Below are 23,323 nucleotides of genomic sequence, written 5' to 3'. Positions count from 1 at the left end.
GAATTATAAATTTATATGATAAATTTGATTAAATGACTTACATTAAGGGAAAAAGTAATGTTTTTGTGCTGTGAATGAGGTCGAGATATGAGCTAGAACCTAGAAACTAATTCCGACCAAAAAAAAAAACAGAGAGAATACTTTAGCAAGTAATTCGGGGCCTGATAATTGTAATAATTTAATATTGTACTTTTTTTAATAAATAAAGTTATTTTCAGTTTGAGACTAATCGCTGTCAGATCAGGAGTATTAACATTAAAGCCCTCTTTGTTTTAATCTGCAAACTTATTTTATTACTTTCAGTTTTTAATATAAATGTTAGTTGACTAATTTGAGTACATTAAAAAAGTTTGTTATGTTAGTTATTTAGAATAAATATGTGTTATTTTCTTCGGAATATCCTTACTAATTATATGTATTAGTTAGAACTATCATTTGATGAAGCATTTGACATATGGAACTAGCTAGTGCAATGACTGTTTTGGAAAACATAAACAAATATGAGAAACAAAATGAATTGGGGTCTTATATTTATAATCAAAATAATTCTTACTCCTCTGGTCCTATTTATAGAGTATTTTTTGGTCCTATTTATAAGACACTAAGAAAATTTTCTTATATGGATGTACAGTTTCACGCTTTATTTATTATTGTATTGGCTTTGTTTACATGAGGTATAATATATATTAAATAGAGATAAAATTGAAAAGCTGTTGAATTTTAAATGAGAGCTAATAAAATTTAAGATCTTTCTTAATCTGTATGAAATATATTAGAAATAACTTATAAATAGGACCAAATGAGTAGCTCACTTGGTCCTCTTTATAAGACACAGAGAGAAGATCTTTTTTAATCCTATTTATAGGGTACTAAGAGAAATTTTTGTATGAATGTATAATTTTACTTTTTATTTATTATTGTGTCGACTTTGTTTACATGAAGTATAATATATATTGAATAGGGATAAAATTTAAAACTTGTTGAATTTTAAACGAGAGTTAATAAAATTTTAAAATTTTTTTATTTATGTGAAATATATTAAAAATAATTTATAAATAAAAGCTGAGTAAGGAGTAAAGGTTGTAATATTCAGCCGTAGAAGCTTCTTCGTGTTTCATAAATTTGAGGGTCAACGAGGGTGGCGCAATGTGAATACCTCTATATGATTATTCGATGGTCAAGTCAGCGCGGTGCTTGGTTGCCAAGCAGTAATGTCAATTGTGACGATGATTATAAATTTCAGAACTTTTTCTAACAAATACTAAAAACAAATACTCTCAATCTTTAATACTATAAACTTTTAATTTTTAAACATTACATATTTTATTTAAACTAGATAGTACTACCTCCGATCCTTAATATAAGACCTTATTTGATTTTTATTTTGATCCTAAATATAAGACCCCAATCCATTTTGTCTCTCATATTTATACATTTTTTTCCAAAGTAGCCCTTCTAATAATAATAGTTCTAGTCAATACATTTGATTAGTAAAAATATTTTAGGAAAGACAACATTTATTTAGGACAAATAACTAACTCAACTTACTTTCTTAATCTCCTCAAATTAATCAACTAGCTCTTATAATTAGGGCTCGGAAGTAGCACTAGTATTATCGAAGCTTAATCAAATTACCAAAGCCCCGCTTTTCGATGCATGATCTCTGGTTTTTGATAAAGTCAAAGGATCCCTAATCCTGACTTTATTAGAGGAATGAATAAATGAGTCAATTCAAGTCTTACAATCCGAGGGGATATAATCCGCTGGAGATCAGGGGAGGGGAAAACATTAATATCAATAATTCCTTCTATCTGTGAATATAAATAATATATATAGTCATACTATTTTATAAAATATAAAGGATGTAATTTACCTGGAAATTCCAACAGATGCGATGAAATTATCCTGGTTACTTCTCGATTACTATTATTAAAATATTTTTTAACTCTGTTTGAAAAAAGGATTAAAAAAAAAATTGTCTGAAATAGAGACGATGAATACTAGAATGAGATAAGACGTAATTAGTGATTTCAGTTTCGTTGGAAAAAATTAGTAATTTCAGTGTTTAAATTTTAATATAATAAAAGAAAAAATAAATTATCGACCGTATAATTCGTATGAATAACATGTTTTTCATGAACCTTGTTTTTATATGAATAACTTGTTTCTTCATATGTTTTTTGTTTTAAATAATCAAATTTCAACGGATGGAATCGTGTGGGCGTAATGCATCCATTCCCCGTTCATAATTGTGGAGGGTTCCAAAGCTTGCCGCGGAAGGAAACAGAAGTGCCTTAACACCCAAGACTGCCGATGACGTCAGCCTCCCTGCATTAGCTCATCGCTTAGCTCACCCCCTGTATTTCCAATAAGGCCTCCAATTAGAGTATATGTTCAGAGTTGGAGTTACGGGAAATTTCAACATCTCTCAAAAAAAAAAAAAAATCACAAAAATATAATAATATTTTTTTGTGGGTAGGCATAATGTTTTTGCAGTTATCATAGAATATAAAAACTTTACATGAAGTTTAAAAATTTACTATCATTTTAAACTTCAACAACATCATTTTAATACTACCTCCTCCGGTCCTAATTATAAAATCTAGTTGACTAATTTGAGAAGATTAAGAAAATAAGTTAAGTTAGTTATTTGTAATAAATAATTATTTTCTTTCCTAAAATATTCTTACTAATCAAATATGCTGGCTAAAACAACAACCATTAGAAGGACTATCTTGAGAAAAAATATATAAATATGAGAGAAAAAGTATATTAGAATCTTATATTTCAAATCAAAATAAAAATCAAACGAGATCTTATATTAAAGACCAGAAGTAGTTGTTGTTTGGAATGACAATTAAAGTCTTTAGTTTTAATTTACAAGGTAAGCATGTAAATTGTGAAGAGAGATTAAAATGACAGTAAATTTTTAATATTTGTAATCCTATATTCCTGTTTATAATCAAATCTATTCTTTATGAAATGAAAGTCAGAGTGAAAAAATATATATAGGAAAATATTATTATATTTTTCATTAAATATAAAAAGGAACTTAATTTCCATAATATATTCCTTTTTTCTCGTTGAATTCCATATTAAAATATGAATATAAAACTTATTTAAATAGTCATAAATAGTAAGTCTATCTTTTTTATTTTTTATTTTAACTGTAATTTCCTAAAACTAATAAATGAATTTTCTGATAACATAAAAATAAGTGATTAATTTTCTATTATATTTAAAAATATTATAATTTTCAAATAAAATTAAGCGGGTCTAAATCCATGGAAGTTCCTGCAAGAAGGGAATCGTAGCGGACGATGAGCTCCGTCCCTAAGCTCAACGTTCTGGAACCAACCAACCAACCAAGAAGCCAACACGCAATTTCCCAAAGAAAGGTCCGCGTGAAAGGTTAACACACGTGGAGCGTGTGAACAAACCAAGAAAAGCCACAATAATAATTTAAAAAATTTTAATTCAAGAAAATCAATTTTTGCAACTTCCATCCAAATACGGTTGGCTTGGGCTAGTGGATCACCCGCCAACACTCGCATTCACATAGGCTGCATATAAAAACCCACCCGCACGGCTTTTCTCCTCACCTTTACCATCTCCATCACACCTGCTGTCTCTAACCTAAGAAGCTCCAAATTCAATATCTCTACTTCAAATCCACGACTTCTCACTGTTCAAGGGATTTGACAACAGAAAAGAATGATGCAAGCGGTTTCGGTTTTACCTTCTTCTAGCACTTTCAGTGATTCCCGTCCTTTCACGGTTCACGATGAAATTTCTGAGGATTTGGCTGAAAATATGAGGACCAAGATGAAGATTGGTGATGTGGTTCAAGAGAAAGACCAGGAACAAGAGGAGGAAGAGGAGGAATTCAGCTTTGATTGCGCGATCCCGGATGGATCGCCGATTTCGGCCGACGATGTGTTTGACAACGGCCAGATCCGACCTATGTATCCTATATTTGATAGAAGTCTTCTCTTCGGCGACGGGTACGACGGCTCCTCCGCTCCCCGGCCGCCGTTGAAGAAGGTCTTCGTGGAACAAAGCGGTCAACTTTCTTCTTTGTCCTCGGCGTCTGAATCTGACGAACCTGATGGCACGCCGGAGGGGCCGTACTGTGAATGGTCCGAGAAAATTGCGGTGGAGGCCTCGAGCGCGAAATGCGGTAAGAGCAATTCCACAGGTTTCTCCAAGCTATGGAGGTTCCGAGAAACGAAGCTCCGGAGCAATAGCGACGGCAAGGACGCTTTCGTCTTTTTAAACCCTTCGGACAATAGAAGCACGGGCGTTCAGCCCGAGAAAGCGGTGACAACGAAGACGAACTCCGGCGAAGCAAAAAACGTCGCAGTGAAGAAAGTCAAGGGAGGGAATAGTAAGACGACGTCGTCAGCACATGAGAAGCATTATGTGATGAACAGAGCGAAGAAGGAAAGTGAAAAAAAGAAGTCGTATTTACCATACAAACAAGACATGTTTGGGATCTTTGCGAATGTGAACGGAATGAGCAGGAACGTTCATCCTTTCTGAGTTTGTTGGTCCCGAAATTAAAATGTTGATTTTATTCATTAAAATTATTTATTGATTATTATGTAAATATACTAAGATGATAATGGTAGGGGAGGCCATTTTTGTATTGGGACTTCGACCTTTTTGTGTAGATTATGTCATTGATTATGGAAAAAAATTTCCTGCCAATTGTTCTGTGTGATCATTATGGATTTAGTTAGGTGACAGGTGCAGAAGAGGAGGAAACTTGAATGTTTTGCATTCGATTTGTATGAACATGTATGGTTTGGGGGAAAAAACAGAGAATTATTGAAGTAAATGCTATGGAAAAGCCCGATGCTTCACAAAAAAATATTTTATCTAATTCTTAATACAAGAGTCAGTTAACCAATTTTAATATATTTAAAAAGTTTGTTAAGTTAGTTATTTGTAATAAATGTTATTTTTTTATAGAATATCCTTACTAATCATATATATTAATTAGAATTATCATTTAATCAAATATTTAATGCACGTAACTGTTACAATTTATTTTAGAAAAGATGAATAAATATAAGAAACAAACAAAGTGAAATTTTATATTTGCAACTAAATTAATGTTAAATTAACTATTATACTACCTCCAGTCCTAATTATAAGAGCCAGTTGACTAATTTGAGGAGATTAAGAAAGTAAGTTGAGTTAGTTATTTGTCCTAAATAGATGTTGTCTTTCCTAAAATATCCTTGACAATCAAGTATATTGACTAGAATTATCATTGTTAGAAGGGCTACTTTGAAAAAAATGTATAAATATAGAGACAAAGTGAATTAGGGTCTTATATTAAGGACAAAAATAAAAGTCAAACAGGGTCTATATCAAGGATCGAAAGTAGTATTATATAGTGGAGGTATATTTATTTGCCTAAAATGAATCAAGCTAGGATTGCGGAACCAAGTTTGGCTAAGTATTATTAAGCTAGCTTTTTTTTATGAGATTACTAAGCTAGCCTTTAAAAAAGCATCCAAGCGTAAATTTCATAATGAACTTTTACCAAATTGATTTTTGTCAAATAGGCTTTTGACAAACTAACTTTCCCTGAGTTGAAAACTAAACACACCCAAAATTTGGTGAAGAAGCAATCATTGCCTTGTTTGGACGGCAACTCGAAACCGAGCATTCGATGGAATCATGTTTACTTATTTTCCCTGCAATTCTTATTTTGATGGTTGGTGAAAGACGCATCCCATCAATTGTAGATGCCACATATACACTCCGTTCAACTGTGAATATAGGTGTTATATGATTAATCTGCAAAGATTAAAAAAAAAAAGTAAGTGAAACAAGTTATCTATGAAATATGTATATTAGTTGGCCTAAAATATCATATTTAATCATTTGCATTTAAATTTTTTCTTAATAAAAATATTTAATATGTGCAACCAATAAGAATATTTCTTAAAAAAATATAAATTAGGAAGATAAACTGAATTAAAAATTATATTTATCATCGAAATAAACCTAGCTATTAATTAACAAGCTGTGTCGTGGCGTTAGCTTTGTTACAAACAGTACAGCTTGTTTTCTTCCTTGTTTCTATATTTTTTCACACCAATTATAATCTCTCTGCCTATACATGGTAGAAAATTTATTGAAAACTCCAACATGAAATGAACACAATTTATATATCGATATATTTTAGTATTTTACAAACATACACGGCCAACTAAGAAATTCCTTTTATTTTTTCATATAATCAATTTTATAAAAAAAAAAGAAACTAACTATAACTAATATGATAAGGGGATTTAATTTTTTTTTTAATTTGTACTAGGGGATTTAAATTTTAAATACGAGTACCATATAATGATAAGATAAGGGCCCTGGCATGGCAAGGGACCACATCCCAGATCATGGCAGGGGCCGTGGTGTCAAGCAAGGCCTGTTTTAATGTTTTAAGAACGGAGACTTTAGTTGTGGGCTTGTGCCAGAGCAGTGGCAGGCACCGCTTTTATTTATTGAGCAGGGCAGTTTTTATTTCCACTAAATTTCTTAATTTATATAAAATCATAAATAGGTGCTTATAATAAGATTGAAATAAAACTTGGAAGGTTTAATTCCATTCTTATTATAACATCTCAATTCACTTTACTTTATATATTATTTTTTAAAATTAATTTACATAACTTGTAAAATGATATATAATATGTTGTTACATAGAGATACTGGGTTGTATTTGTTTTAATTAAATAATTTATCTGATTACTTTAATCTACAAAATCACTTAGGTATCTTTTATTAAATCAAATGGAATAATAATGATAAAGAATTAGTTAGAAGTATCCGTTTGAAAAATTTATTAGCTAAATACAGTTGAATTTGAGCGAGTACAACTCTTATTTAGCTGTGTGGAACATGTTTTCAACTATGTATAAATAACGTTTATTTGAAAAAAATTTACTAAGTTGAACACAACCGAAGAAAAATGAAATAGGAGTTGTATCATTAGTCTCATTAACAAATAAACAGCTCAAACACATAAGCCAAATTTCCCTGGTAATATCCTAGAATGAACAATAATTCAATATCACAAAAAGACGGGTGAAGAAAATTAGGCATATATCGTTGAAAATTATTGATACAGTAGGATTGATAGTAACACGTAAACAAAAGCACACCACATTCAAACTCAACATAAAATAATATTCACAGAATGACATAGTTTTTGCAGGACATTGTGATAAGACAATTTTGCCCTCATCTTATCTCATCTGAAGCACATAATAATAAGCCAAATGTTGCCTCTTCCCATCACTGGCTTCACAATGTAGATAAGGAAGTAGCTCACATCTATTGCACACATCCCTCTACCACCTAACACTTCATTTTCTTCAAGCCCCATTCAACTTTTTTTCCTTTATTATTCTCTGTAATGTTCTCTCTCATATTTAGTTCTTTCTTCTTCCCTTCCCATTGACGTAGGCCAAAGGGCAGAAAACGAAGAGGCTGAATTGAGCAGTGGTCAAATTAAAGAAGCTGCTCTTTGTTTCGGTACTTTTCTTTGCTCTTTTCGACTTCCTTAATAATTGTTTTCTTTCGTTAGTTTATCGAAGACAGCAATGTGAACTGCTACGAGTATTTGCTTTCTTCTTTAAACAGTGTCGTCATTGGTGCTGAATTGTTGACACCGCGTCTTCGTTCTCCCTATATAGATAATTTTCAAACATTGTCCATCTTATATTTTTCTCTATCGATTTTAAATATAAAACTCATTTTGTAGTTATACTATAAAATGGTCTTATATTTAGGATCGAACAAGTACCTTCAATTGTATCGCTTCAAAAGGTTTTTCTGAACAAATAAAAGTTTTATATTCCATCCTATCTTATTTATAACTTTCAATTTTAAAAGAGATGTGATCAATTTTTAGTAATTAACTTGAATTTATCTTAAATATTTAATAAACTCTTTCATATTGCTCCTGAGTTTTTTTTTTTTTTGAGTTATTCATTCAAGCTAAGAGGTCCAAGAAGTTTTTTCTTATTACATGCATTGAATTTCTGGGACTTAGCATCATCAAGGCATGTGTTTCTAGACTCAATAAGCATTTATAAAAATTACTTACAAACCGTCAGTAAATAATATCTTACATTAATAGTAAGATTTGAACCAATAACCCTAAAAGTCATAAGAACTTTTTTATTCACTGAAACACAAAAGTTTGTCATCCAAATTATATAAAATGAGCAAGTATTGTAAACTTGTTGACTTATTCGAATTATTGCATGATAAATAATTATGAGCATTATATACACACACACACACATATATATATATGACATATACATCAATTGATTAGCAGCGGCAGTGAAAGGATTTGTTGAGAAGAAAAGCATATATGGCTGGAGCCATTAAAAAATGCATGACGCTGTGCTGTATCAGCAACACCGCCTCGGTACGCAACATTTTTCTTCTCTTCAGAATCAAAACGATGTCGTTTGAAGCCAATCAGCATTTTCATATAATTTTATCAATAAAACCTTGTCTAATTATTGAAATTGTTTATTTGTCCATCATAATTTCATTCCAATCAATTTTTCCCACGCATATTTTTCATCGCAATCAAGTCAACTTTCTCCATACATTAATTTTTCCCACGCCTGTTCATTCGTCACTGAAAATAACAAATAAAAATAAAAGGAGAGGAAATTCCACAAGTCAACCCGCAATTCCATGCTTCTTAATTTCAATAATGGAGGAGAGCCCCACCGCCCGACCGCGTTTTCAATGCATGCCAGCCCTATCCCCTTTCTTTTTCCTCTATATATATTTTCAATTATTATCAGTGTTCTCCCCTATAAGGCTATAACCCCTTTAAATTAGAGAATTAAAAATTGCAGTCCGTCCGTTTTTATTTATAAGACGAAAGTTAATGATCTGTTGATGAGTGTTTAATAATTTTTATTACTTATTTATTACCTGTACATGAATTAATTTGTTGTAAATAATTTTTAATATTTCGCACGAGTTAATAAAGTGAATATTAAATAAGGATATAACTGAGAAAATGAAAATTAGTTTAAAAAACATAATTATTTAATTGAATTAGCATACATGAATTAGATAATTTAGTCTGGCGAAAAAAGATAATTTAGAAAAAATTGTTGATAAATACTTGTTTGGAGAATTAGTTGTCCAATTTTTTTTCCCAGCCAGGCGAATTAGTCATCCAATGAATGAACCTAAATTTAGTACTACCTCCGGCCCTATTTATAAGGTTTCATTTGTATCTATAGATGAAGTCTTGTAATAAGACCTGAAATAGTATTATACGAATATATACTTTAAAAATATTTAGATTAAATTTTTTATATTCATTATGTCAAATTCTCTAATTATATATATAATCATGTCTTCTATTTTTTCATACTGGTTTATAATTAAATGATAATATTTTTAAAAATAAAGATACATGATCGATTAAAAAACTTATAAATAAAACAAACTTGATGTAAGTATTGAATTACCTCATTTTTTCCCTTTCTTTGGTAGAGGCTTTTTTTCTAGGCCTTAGGAATGATTGGATAATTAATTCTCCAAACATATAGTTATTATAAACAGATTTACCGTAATTTTATCATACATATCAACGTGAGAAGAAGTATATTATTTAATAATACTTACATCTCAAATTTTTTAACCATACATAATCATAAGTCTTATTTTTTAAATATTAATATTTGATCATATATATGAAACAAAAATGACACATGATCATGACAAGAAAACTTAATTATATTTATCCGTGAGGCTGAACAAAGAAAGTGAATTGTATCTGTCTGGAGTAGTGCAGCGTTGTGCGTCTTATATATAAATGAGCACCCGCTTTCCGTGGCACACATTGCGTGACGACCTATTTCCTTTTCTGTCTCCTAAAACTTCACCCGCTTCTATCATTCCGCACACGCTCATCGCTCTCTCCTTCTCGCCGCTTTCTGCAGAAACAAGGTTCGTACCAGATCCTCTTCCTGCTCTCCATGATTCCATTCAGATCATTCTTACCATGACTTCCTCTTTTTTCATTTGAATATTCCGAATCATTCGATTTCTTCTCATATATCCACCTCGTTGCTATTCAGTTTTGCTGTTCATGTCTTCACGATCGTTATCGTCTCTGCAGATATGAAGTTAATTTTGCGATCAAGTTGATTGAATTAATTTTATAACTAGCTAGTTTCATTTGCTGATTTATGTGAACCAATCAGCTTTAAATTCTCTGGAGAATTTCTGTTGTATTAATTGACTTCTGCTTGGTCTTTTCATTGTTTTGGAGTAAACAGAAGGAAGACATGGCAGGGCAGTCATACGAGGAAGCCATTGCAGAGCTAAAGAAGCTCGTCAGGTAAAGTATACTGCAATTATTTGATCATCGTGTTTCGTCCTTCAATTCTCCTACCTACGTTATTCTACTGCTCCCTCTTGTGTTTTCAACTCAAATTAGCTCTTGTTCTTCGGATCATTTCTGTAAACACGACCGGTTGAATGAATCACGACCTCCTCCACCACCATAACAAACAAATCAGTACTATAAGGAGATCGCTTTCTGGTCGTGGTGCTCGGTGGTCGCCTGTTCGGCAGGTGGGCCCCCTGGCTCGAAAACTAGCAGTTGCCGTGCCGATGGGGCCCGCACTCGTCTGACGCGTTTTCCTGTTTCGTCTAACGGTTTGAACTTTTCTCCTGCAGTGAGAAAGCTGACCTCGGGGGCGTCGCCGCCGCAAAGATCAAGCAGCTGACGGCCGAGTTGAGCGCCGCCGGTTCGAAGCCGATTAACCCGGACGAGAGGATCCGGGCCGGGTTCACTCACTTTAAGAAAGAGAAGTTCGAGTACGTCGGCTTATTATTTGATTTTAGAATTTCTGAATTAGAATCTCGAAACCGGACTAGAACCTTCCTGCAGTCCGGGCTGGAATATGCTTTGCTCTTCCCATGTGAAATACCGTGATTGTCCTTGTTCAGAGCTTTTACAGTAGAATGAGAATAGGATTATACGTCTGCTCACTTATTTATCAGTGGACGTTGCTATCACATATTCATTTTTACCCTGAGCGGGACCCAATACAAAGCGACACGTTATAGCGGCACCAATCAGACGATAGAAACTAAGGCTAATTAGCAACAGCATGAGAAGAACTTTTAAGCGCCTAACCACGAAATTATGGGCATGATCATGACTTTTTGGATCTTTTTGATCCCGAAAATAGAGACTTTGCATTTTGATCCACCTTTCACGTGCTCTGGAAAATTAATTTTCTCATTTACTGGATGTAGTAATTTATTTTCACCTTCTATTTTACTTTTCAAAGTTGGTCGCATGTAAATTTTAAATTGCAAATTACAGTGACTGCCATGTCTTCTCTCAGGAAGAATCCATTTGTTTTTTTTGAAACCTTGCCAAAGCCAGAGCCCGAAGGTCAGCGACTTTACAGTCAATCACCAGTAATTTATTTTGTTTTCTAATTATTCCTCCCTCTATATTATAAGTCTTTTTCTCCCGTGACTTCTAAGATACAGTTTAAATTATTTTTTTTGGAGTAATATTTAAAGTATTTAATTTTTTTATTAATTTTGCTCTTCTATACAATTAAACTTTATATATAAGTAATTAATTTATTATCGAAGAAATATTTACAATTTTATAAATTATTCACATAATTAATGTTATTACTATTTTTAATTAATTAATATTTTTGGCTAATCCCAGGCCAAAAAATTAAACCAAAAAAGGACTTTTGTCGGTTAGTATTGGGTTTTAAATATGTTATTCATGGAGATAATCACTGTCCAGATGTTGGAGATCACGATATTTTAAAAAAAAAAATTACCATGAGTACCCATGACATGTGACGGAGGTCTTATTAATTCATTAATTAATATTATTATTGTCTGTATGATTGGCTTCATGTTTAAGTAACCTAGTCCCGGACTTGTGGATGTGGTGGCCTCAAAGAGGAGCATCGTCGCATTTTTTTAATGGAATTTTATAATTTATGAACCAATTATGGAGTCCACTAAGATTTGACCTTGTCAAAATTATTTTTTTCAAAAAGAAAAAGGCAGCCGTTGGATGCATAAATTATAGCTTTTAAATATTCTTTTTGGTTGGAGCATGTAGCTAGTTATTATTTATTACTGATTAATATAAATTTCTTCAAACTAATAAATTTTTTTTGGGTGTAGTTTTTGGTATTTGCATGCTCAGACTCCAGAGTTTGCCCATCGCATGTACTGAATTTCCAACCGGGTGAGGCTTTTGTGGTGCGAAACATCGCCAGCATGATCCCACCTTATGACAAGGTTTGGTTTCTCCCATATAAAAGATGTTTGGATGTGTAAAACTTCACTTCACGAACACCAAACGGCAATTATACAGGCATGTTTAATTAATACTTTAGCAAATTAATTAAAAATAATAATCCAGAAAATGAGTTACGCTATTTTTAATTAAGATGTATATCAAAATAATTAGCCTTATTTAATGTTTAAATTTTAATAATCTAGGAGTGTCTTCCGCATTATAGCAGTTTCCTCTGGCATTTTAGAAACGCACGTTTGTTATTCTGCAGACGAAATATTCAGGAACTGGGGCAGCCATTGAATATGCAGTGTTGCATTTAAAGGTAAAAATTCCATTCATTTCATTAATTCTGATATATATTCTTCTTCTCCTCTCCTCATATGGTGGGGTTGGCCATGTTAAATAAAGGAAGAACGAGTTTGGTGAGATTAACAACGTTTAGTGCAGCCTCCATAATTTGTTGGGATCCACGCGTATTTCATGAAATAGAGTGCATGTGAATGATTTATCTTAAGAAATTGAGAGAAAAAAACCAAAAAAAAAAAAAGTAGCCAACTACCACACCAGTTCACATATTATATTCGGTGAACTTAAGTTAGGTTGAGGGAATTCATGATTCAATACCTACCAAAGCCATCTCCACCTTCCCTTCAGAATCTCCAAGAAAAATGCAAAAGTGAGAAGATGAGCGGTGACTGCATTTTTGGATATGGATAAAGCATATGTTTCCTTGAATATTATGTGGCTATGAGCTTGTTTACGGCTAGATGTAATATTTTTAATAGGTTTTTAAATTTAGTTACGTTATTAAAAAATGTCTTACTTGTTAAGAATCAGATATAAATGTGAAATGAATTCTAAATATTGTAAAAAGAAAAGAAAAACCCTTGGGTGAATCCACTATTATTTTTTTAATCCATTGTTGGTATTATTTCTCATCGTCAGTTTCTTAGCGAATACATTATGGATATATCATGAATGTAATAATTTTTATTTCAAAAAATGTTAACGTAGGTGGAGAATATAGTGGTGATTGGACATAGCTATTGTGGAGGAATAAAAGGGCTCATGTCTATCCCGGAAGATGGGACCACTTCAAGGTAAGATCTCTACATGAGTATCATTTATCAATTGGCCTCTTAGCGTTCTTAAGTTTCTAAGAATTCTGTACTTATATGTGACGTTTGGTAAGAATCATTAAAAATGAAGATTAGAATTGAAATTGTAATTGAGAAAATCTATTAAAAAAATATTTAGTATAAGAGATTGCTTGTTATATAGAATTAACCAACCCATATATATGGGATTGGAGAATATTGTGAGGGAAAGTGGTATTCCCCAATCCTGTTTCTTTGAGTTTACCTAATCCCATATAATAAGCAATCACTCATGCTAAATACTATTTGAGAAAACTAATATGGCACTCCTTATACTTCAACTTGATTTTGAATCAAGTCCTTGGAGTTTTTTTCTTTTTTATTGGCTCCTCCAATTATCTCCGTTAAAGCCGTTGCTCCCTTTGCACCCAAAAAGTTTCAGCACATTGCAAACGGCGTCAATTGCAAATATGTGGCTTGTAGAATATATCCAACAAACACGTGTTATATGTTGCCACCTCGGAGACTCACCTCTTCAGTTTCTTCGCACTGAATTGTTCCCTTGTTTCTAAACCCTCTCTCTCACTTCCCCACCTTGAGAGCCATTAAATTTCTCAAGTAAAACCCATTGATGATTGACATTTTGAATAAACAAAATTTATTAATGATTATTTTATCATAATCTTTCAAGTCGAGACAGACATCCTGATGGGTTCTGCTTCTTGATTTATTTATTATATTTGAAGGAATTCACTCTTCTTATCTTGCTCTGCAAACAATTTGAATGAATTTTGCAAACAAGAAGCAACGGCTAGTAGAAGAGAAGCAGGAAGAGGAAAGGTCTGGAGGCAACATAAATGTTAGAGAAGGAAACACAACGACGGAGCTTCTTATTCATCTGTTTCTTAATGTTTTTTAAGCAACAAGTTCAAAAAAGTATGATTTTTGCGTTCAATTGCATATGGTTTTTCTCATAATACCCAGATTCTCATAACAGACATATCAACACTTCTTTTGGCGACACCTCACGCATCATGATCTTCCATCCCTCTCACACATGATGAAGAATCATGCCTCCTTTCATACATGTTTGTTAGTGACCTTCTCCTTCTCCGTCCGCGGCCAAGGAACCCTAAATCTTTTCCATGTTCATCTTCGCCATTTCGAACTCGGGTCTTGAGGTGAGATATCATAATTCTCCCGCCATCAAGCCAAATTATCCAAACCCTAAATCCCTTCCCAAGCCTTTCGAAGATTGAGCGACTCCACAGCTCGTTATTCCAACTCCAATCATCCCCCCATTAGACAGGTCACCAGTCATGAACGCCGTTTACAACGTCTTGAACGTTTTTGGGTGCAAGGGAGTGACGGTTTTTAACGGAGATAATTTGGAGGAGCCCATAAAAAAGGAAAAAAAACTCCAAGGACTTGATTTAAAATCAAGTTAAAGTATGACGATTGCCATATTAGTTTTCTCATACTATTTTAATGATTTTTTTGTCAATCTCAATCCCTTATTTTTAATGTTTCATAACAAACGGACCATAATGACTAAGTACTCTTAACTAATATCACACCCTTTATGACTTCCAACCAAGTGGGTGGTCCTCCTTTTTCAGAGACTTTAGTCTTTATTCACACGGCTGACCTTTCAAATATACACTATTAGAGCATGTATCAAATTGCCGAGCAACTTCGCATTTTTCATTCTCTGTTTCCTTTTTAAAAATTGTTGCGATTATACTGTGTGAAATTGCAGTGAATTCATCGAGCACTGGGTGCAAATTTGTAATCCAGCGAAGTCCAAGGTTAAAGCAAACCCAAAAGGCTTGAGTTTCTCGGAGCAGTGCACTAACTGCGAGAAGGTTACTAATTAATTAAGTAAACAGATAGAATTCCATAACTCAATTAGTAGTATTAATTAGATTCATTTGTTTCAATTCCTTAATTATATTCCAGGAAGCAGTGAATGTGTCGCTTGGAAATCTGCTGAGCTATCCATTTGTGAGAGACGGAGTTGCGAAGAAGACACTCGCACTAAAAGGTGCTCATTACGATTTTGTTAATGGCACCTTTGACCTCTGGGATCTCGACCTCAAAATTTCACCCGTTACCCTCTGAGCTGCCTTTTCTTTTTCGTAGAGCCCAGTTAATTATTATATGATGTACATTATAATATTGCTCATTTTCAAAGCTATTTCATGAAGTGCTTGCATTCCTCCCAATGATCCCATGTGGGTAAAATAGAATAATTATCTGTGAGCTGTGAAGTCTGTAAAGGCACAACATTCCACAAGTTTTTGTCTATTTTCCTTGTACTCTAAAGGACTATTCTGATTTCTTGTTATATAGTAGTATTGTTGTTTTCTTCTGCCACCCTTCTTGGCTTGTATGCCATTGATACTTGAGCGTTTTGATTGATTCAAGTGTCTGTTTTTTTCCTTTGAAAAAACTACTGTGATATGAAATTAACTGTTATTCATTAGTTATATTTTTCTAAAATGCAGACGTATTTGGAGTTGGCTTTTTCTGTTTTCCTTCAAGTCATTTTTCTTGTTTCCTTCCTTAAATCCTCAGAGGCCTTTCTTATTTGTTCTGATGCACTTTGTTTCTTGTGCCACACTTTTCGGCTTATACGTCAATGAAATTCATAATATTCACCAATTGCGTTAAGAGAAAAATCATTAATCAAAAGACTCATATTTTCACAAAAACAACATAAACCAAGCAAATCATCAATGGAGAAATTTTAATTTCATAGGAATTCTCACAACACAAACAACAGTTATCCTTCTCTAGTCTTATTTATAAGGTAAAGAGAAAAGATTTTTTTTAGTCATCTTTATAAGTTACTTCATTAAACTTTTTACGAAAATGTACTATTTTCTTTTATTATATATAGTGTATATAGTTTTATTTTGAAAGGTGTATCTATTAAATAAGAATAATGTTAAAAAATTATTATATTTTAGTAGAAAGTTAAAGTAGTTTGAAATTTTTCTCAATCTATACAGAACATGCTAAAAATAGCTTATAAATAGGATAACAGAATTGACCTGTTTTTCCAAGATACAAACGTTTCGGTTGGCTTTTTTGTGATTAGGTCGAAAGTTGGGTTTTAGACTCTGCTAGCTTCAATTCATTTTGAGTCCCAAAAACAAAAGTTCAATTTTTTTTTTTTTTGTTACAACTTCAATTCTTCCAGGTTCACTTGTTTCTTTCCCCCGATCCATACATTTAAGCGAACTTAGTGTAATTGGGCCTTGGGCCTATAACGTGCTGTTAATAAGCATGGCACCTTCACGACAGAGTTTTACTTTTTGACAGGCCCATTGGGCCACGTGACGCCTTTATGAGACTTCTCTTACAGAGTATTTACTGAATATACCATTTGCAATTTCACAATTTTTAGGTCTTTTTTTACAATTTTTTTTCTAAATTATATCATTTATAACTCAAATTTTATAATTTATATTTTTAAATCAAACTTTTATATTTTTTTAGTGAATAGTACGGGGCCAACAACCAAGTATTATTTCATCACTGTACGCGGGAGGCTAGTACCCACAAAATCAATTGTACAAGAGTCCTCTAACTCTCCCAGGAGATTCTTCAAAAAGGCTTATCACCTCCTCCTGATTACAACTATAATTTGCTAAACAGTCAGCACATGAATTTCCTTCCCCATACACATGAAGGAATCTAATCTCGACAAATTTATACAATTCAACGGTAATTTTGAGCAAACTCGACTCAAATTGTACTCCCTCATAAACTCGACGCAACAAATTTGCAACGGAGCTAGAGTCACATTCAACTATCAAATGGCTTATGTTCAGCGTCAGTGCCATCTACAAACCAGTTATCACACCCCAAATATCTGCCTTCGCAGCTTGCAAATCCCACCTAGTTTCAACCAACGATCCTCTGGGCTTCTCCGCTTCGCATTCACCACCTGCTTCTGAGGTTTCAAAACCGCAAATTTATCATGCATTAAGGGGTGTTTGGCAAAACCAAAACCACGGTTTCAGAATCACTTTTCCGCAAAACGAGGTAACCTCCTCCACATATTTACTTCGTAATCCGTAAAAGTACTTCTGAAACCATGGTTTGGTTTCTATCCAAACACCCCCTAAGATTACTTCGTTCACATAGCGTTCAACGATGGCTCACTATAGGAAAGACAAAACCGTCTTCAAATAAACTCTTATTCCTCCATATAATGGCCCATTTTTCTCTTTTACAACTTATATTCCAAATCAACCATTCCTTCCCTGCCAAAATGTACAAGTCACTCTCCCCCTTCTCTTTACACCAAGGTCCTGTTTAGTACGAAGCATTAAAAATGATGGATAGATACTGAAATTGCAATTGAAAAAGTCATAAAAAAAAGTCTTTGGTATAAGTAATTACTTGTTATATGGGATTACACAAACCTATGTATATGGGATTTTTGTGCAATTCCATGTAATAAGTAATTTCTCATGCTAAATGATATTTTCTTAATCTCAATCCCAATCTTTATAATTTATTTTTAATATTTCATACTAAACGCCACCTAAAAGTTTCCACAAACTACACTCTCTTAGCACATGCATGCATAAGATTTTCAGGAATAGAAGCGCATTTATGGCAAGCATCCGAACCAAATCAAAACTTTTATATTTATAAGTCGAGTGGTGAGATTTTCAAGTAAAATTTAGGAAAAGAAATTAAATTTTTAATTTGTTAGTATTTATTTTTTTTTAACTCATAATTCGTGAGTAATTAGGGAAGGAGTCGGGTGGGGCAGAGAAGCAGTGAATCACGTGAGAATAGAAAAACAGAGACAGACAGGCTAAATACGGATATGGCCAAACAAGCGGCTCCAATCTTCGCCTTTCCCTCCTCATCGTGCTCCCTGCTTTACCATTCCCATCAGTCCAATAATGCAACTAACACTACAAAAAAATAAATTTTAGGCGATGACTTTTGAGTTTTGACAGTGACAAAAAAATTCACCATTAAAAGTCTACTTTTTACGGGGTTTTTTTACTGCTGAAAGGTATACTTTTAGTGGCAACTTTTTAATGCCGCCACTAAAAGTGTACTTTTTCTACTTTTTGAGATTTTTTTTCATCGCTGAAAGGTATACTTTTAGCGGCGATTATTAGTGTTGTCACTAAAAGTCTACTTTCTACGGTAATTTTTTTTGTCGCTACTAAAAATCTATTTTTTGCGAGTTTTTTTTTAACTGTTGAAAGGTATACTTTCAACAATAATTTTTTAGTGTCGCTGTTGAAAGTAAACTTTCAACGGCAACTTTCTTTGCTTGGCTTTTTACAGCAACGTCAATAACTATTTATATTCATCTAAAGTGCCGCAACGATATACTTAATCATGGACTAGAATATTTGTGTGAGCAGTGAAAATTCATTTGGTAAGGATTAGCCCTGTAAGCCAAAAAGATGCTAATTTAAATTATATAAACAACTGCATTATTGGTAGGTAATCTATGAAATTTCTTCTTCTTCTTTTTTGTCCTTTTTCATTCATGGAATCTAATCTGATTCTGATGATGAACCTGCGATATATATATCCAACTTATGAGAACTTGTATAAATTTATAAAGATCACAATACGATTGTCAATTGCTGCAGGTGGAGGGTATTAACGTGGTTACTTGTTCACAATTTTGTTCCTTTGTTTGGTTTTTTATTAGTACTCCAATAATAGATTTAGTCGTTTCTATATATATATATATATGAGTTAAATAATTAATCCACAGATATTAAAAAATTACTTAATTAGATTAATTATTTATAAGATATGTGTTAGTTTTTAAGTTAATTATTTGTAAGAAAATGTGGGTTAGTTTATTTAAAATATCTTCTCTATTTAATCATACTATCCAACTCATTTATAAAGATCTCTTTTTATATGTATAATCAATAGTCTAAGAGAAAAAAGTTTATAAATTTGATAACTTAGATTGAGGTTTCATATTTAGTATAAAGTAAATATTAATTGACTAGCTTGAATTTTGAGAATCGGAGGAGAGCAATAATTGAGACTGGTTTTTTTTTTTGCCGGCGAATTGAGACTGGGTTTTGATTGCTGGAAAAGTTCTATTGCCTAAAAGATATTATTCGAATCTTTGGAAATTTGCGTATAACATCAGTTAACATTACAGTGAGTCGTATATAGTGGCCAGAGAAAATAAATGAATCGAATACAAAAATGTACTTGAATTGGATCAGCCAGGCAGGGCGAAGTTAACAGGGAAGAAACTTCCCAAAAAACTCTATTTTTGTGAATATGCTGTCTTGGCTCATCGTAACTTGCTATACTGCCAAGCATTGCGTGTTTTTACGTCTCCTTAATTAATCTAATGATTTATGTATATTACTACTTCCAGTCCTAATTATAAAAACCAGTTAACTAATTTGAGGAGATTAAGAAAATAAGTTGCATTAGTCATTTGTCGTAAATAGGTGTTGTCTTTCCTCAAATATCCTTACTAATCAAGTGTATTAATTAGAATTATCATTGTTAGAAGGGCTATTTTGGAAAAGAATGTATAAATATGAGAGACAAAATGAAATGGGGTCTTATATTTAGGATCAAAATAAAAATTAAATAGGGTCTTATATTAAGGATCGGAGGTAGTATTAAGAAACATGACAACATCAAATCTTAAATATTGATGTAATTGATCTCTCCTTTATATATAATTAAATTAAATTTATGCATCTTAATACTCTTCCGGTCGTAGTGTTTATAAGAGTCTTATATTTAGGATCAGAGAAATATATTTCATAAAAACTCGTCATATATATTCTCTCTCACACACACATGATCTGCCCGTGGAATTTTTTAAAAAAATTAAAGACAATCAAAATCGATATATCTATTCATTATTTATCAAATCCAACCGCTCAATTTAGTACACGCTAAATTATATCGAATTCATCAAAGAATTCCATCAAGCTAGGAGGACTATGTAGGACAAAAGCATGATCATGACCAAACATAAAAGTTTGGTCAAAGTGATCATTTTCTGCAGGTAGCCAATAATGTTGTGCTTCTTCGATACTTGCCATGGGATGGTTGTTGACATAGCTTCCTTGCTCTTTTATCTCAGTTTCTTTGGATTTATTATTGAGAGTGAGAGGAATAATAGGCATAGAATTGGAAGATATGTGAACATTTTGGGTCTCTTTTGACTGTGAAGCCTTAGGTTCAAAAGATACTTTGTCCTTAATGGGTTTTTTTGTCGGCCTAGTGATACCAAGTTTCTTGCACAAATGAGTGTTCCAATGATTTTTTACTTGGTTGTCTGTTCTTCCAGGTACCCTGCCTGCAATTAGAGACCACCTGCATATGTATAGTTGACCAAAACGACTGAGATTGTTTGTAGTTAAGATGTGGCAAGAGAGAAGGCCAATTATTGGTAGCTTTTTAAGATGCACATATAGTAAAGTAAAATTAGTACAAGAAGCACCGTTTGATATAAATTTCAAAAAATTTCCTGTTGGAGAAAAGTGAGTAAGAAGAGGCAAGTTTGAAAGTTTCATTCAGTCAAAGATAATCGAACTTTTTTATACTTCTGAGGTTCTTGGGGTACGAAGAATCAAAGATCCAAGATGTTTAAAGGACACGATCAAATCTGCCGATTCAAAATCCATTTAAACGGAATATATTATCATTCAAGTAAACATCATACCTGAAAATACAAATGATAATTGAATCATATAACCAAAAAAATCTTCTACTTTTTTTTTTTAAGTATCCATTCACTATTGGGGGTGTTTGGATAGAAACCAAACCATGGTTTCAGAAGTGCTTTTACGGATTACGAAGTAAATATGTCGAGGAGGTTACCTCGTTTTGTGGAAAAGTGATTCTGAAACTGTGGTTTTGAGAATGCCAAACACCCCCTAAGTCCTATTTTGAATTGGAAGTGTAATGTCGTTTTACGTTGATTTTCGCGCATTGTGCTTGTTTTATGAACACCGTGGACCACTTTATCAGGTTGCCTTTTAATGAAAGGACCATTAATTTCACTGTTTCTGACTTTTCAAAATTCTTTTAAAATGCATTTTTCTATAAATCGAGGCAAATTACTCTACATATTTACTTCGTATACCAAAATACTTTTAAAACCATAGTTTTGTTTCTATTCAAACACTCCCTAAATCCAAAACCTATTGTTGTGTTCAGGCTTGGAACTGTTCAGTACTTTACCAGAATCATATACTATTACTAGCCAGAGAGAGCTCATCAACCTCAGCTTACTTTCTTAGAAGTAACTTAATATGTCAAACAAAATACTAGATTTTAATTTAACAGAAAAATATATTCCATATATATCTATGTTTAATTAACTATAACTCACACAAATCCATATCATCAAAATCAAACGACGACCATTCTTCTATCACACTGATGATGCAACAAAATCAACTGTCATGTTGCCTTTAAAATGGTCCAAGAGACCTCTAAATGAATCGAAAAATATGGATAGAGAAATTTGTTGTTCCAGAAAGCTGAAGGAAGAGTTAACAATAAAGTAAAAGAAGAAGAAGACCTGTTTCCAAGGAGATTGTGAAGGCGAATGATGAGATCGTCTTCTTCTTCAGAGAAACTTCCATGTTTGACGTTTGGGCTGAGATAGTTCAGCCACCTTAATCTGCAGCTCTTCCCACTCCTCATTAAACCTGTCATCATCATCATCGTCGTTATTATATATATGTATGTACGTATGTATAAATATCTGACTGAGATATATATATATATATATCTATATATGGTATGAAAGTCTCTGCAGAATCTATACATATGAATAATACCAGTGACTTTGGAAATGCGGTTCCAGTGGCGTCTTCCATGAACCCTAATGTATTCCATCAAAACTCTGTCTTCTTCCTCCGTCCACAGCCCCTTCTTGTACCCACTCCCGTCTCCTCCCTTCATCTTCTTCCTCAAACTGAGCTTCCACTGTTTGAGAGAGGGTTTCAGTTCTGTATGGGGTAATTTTGGGACCATGTTGGCTTATTTATATATATCTCGCTATCGGGTTTAATTTATATATAAAATAAAATATCATTTTAATTTCAAAAATATTTAGGGAAAATTACGTACAGGTCCCACATAAGATAATTTATTACTCTGAAGTCCCACGAAATGTCAAAATCACTGACAGGTCCCAAGGGACCTCAGAGTAATATTTTCGATTTGTAAAATAACATTACTGCCCCTCATATTCCAGATTCACATTTACTCTGTCATTGCGATTTACAACCTCAGCAGAGACTATTAACAACCCAATGAGAGGGCGTTAACAACCCTAGCAGTATCCGTTAACAACTTACTTTATAGAATCATATAACCTCCACATAAGAGTAAATTATAACGAAATAGTATAATACAACAACTTTAACACTAAAATGGGAAACTTTTTGATATCATTAAGAATTTTAACTAGATCCAATAGGATTATAGTGATATTTTAATGCGAAAATCTATTTACAACCTCAACAGCGACTATTAACAACCGAATGAGGGGGCATTAACAACCTAAGCAGTATCCGTTAACAACTTACTTTATAGAATCATATAACCTCCATATAAGCGTAAATTATAACCAAATAGTATAATACAACAACTTTAACACTAAAATGGGAAGCTTTTTGATATCATTAAGAATTTTAACTAAACCCAATAGGATTATAGCAACATTTTAATGTGAAAATCCATTTACAACCTCAACAGTAAGTATTAATAACCTAAGGAGAACTGTTAACAACCTTAGTAGTGTTTGTTAACAACTAACTTTATCAGATAATATAACTTCTAACTATAACTAACTGAATTATAACTAAATAGTCTT

The 23,323-nt window shown here is 32.7% G+C and overlaps 2 protein-coding genes and 1 pseudogene across 2 annotated transcripts; 2 read left to right on the top strand and 1 right to left on the bottom strand.

The window, feature by feature from the left end:
• The first annotated feature begins 3,595 nt into the window (after positions 1-3,595).
• Positions 3,596-4,665, top strand: LOC114743555 (uncharacterized). The gene has a single exon (XM_028931765.1). It carries the CDS (start codon positions 3,715-3,717, stop codon positions 4,540-4,542), a length of 828 nt encoding a protein of 275 aa, XP_028787598.1. The 5' UTR covers positions 3,596-3,714; the 3' UTR covers positions 4,543-4,665.
• Positions 4,666-8,387: 3,722 nt separating this feature from the next.
• On the top strand, positions 8,388-15,828 carry LOC114743554 (carbonic anhydrase 2-like; annotated as a pseudogene).
• Positions 15,829-20,384: 4,556 nt separating this feature from the next.
• LOC114743550 (transcription factor WER-like) lies at positions 20,385-22,479 on the bottom strand. Its single transcript, XM_028931762.1, has 3 exons — positions 22,284-22,479; positions 22,022-22,151; positions 20,385-20,808 (listed from the first exon to the last, which is right to left on the bottom strand). Exons 1-3 carry the CDS (start codon positions 22,477-22,479, stop codon positions 20,385-20,387), a joined length of 750 nt encoding a protein of 249 aa, XP_028787595.1.
• Positions 22,480-23,323: the final 844 nt, after the last annotated feature.

This window comes from Neltuma alba, unplaced genomic scaffold (genome assembly GCF_004799145.2).
Source record: "Neltuma alba isolate B1F8T4 unplaced genomic scaffold, ASM479914v2 tig00004045_pilon, whole genome shotgun sequence".
NCBI classification, from domain to species: Eukaryota; Viridiplantae; Streptophyta; class Magnoliopsida; order Fabales; family Fabaceae; genus Neltuma; species Neltuma alba.
This window is presented reverse-complemented; position numbering and strand designations above follow the sequence as displayed.

Excerpts from the sequence above, each read along its gene's own strand:
- LOC114743550 (XM_028931762.1), bottom strand. The coding sequence starts at position 22,479 with ATGGTCCCAAAATTACCCCATACAGAACTGAAACCCTCTCTCAAACAG. Across the intron at positions 22,152-22,283 it reads CCGCATTTCCAAAGTCACTG|GTTTAATGAGGAGTGGGAAG; the intron begins GTATTATTCATA and ends TGATGATGACAG. Across the intron at positions 20,809-22,021 it reads CACAATCTCCTTGGAAACAG|GTGGTCTCTAATTGCAGGCA; the intron begins GTCTTCTTCTTC and ends ATACATATGCAG.
- LOC114743555 (XM_028931765.1), top strand. The coding sequence starts at position 3,715 with ATGATGCAAGCGGTTTCGGTTTTACCTTCTTCTAGCACTTTCAGTGAT.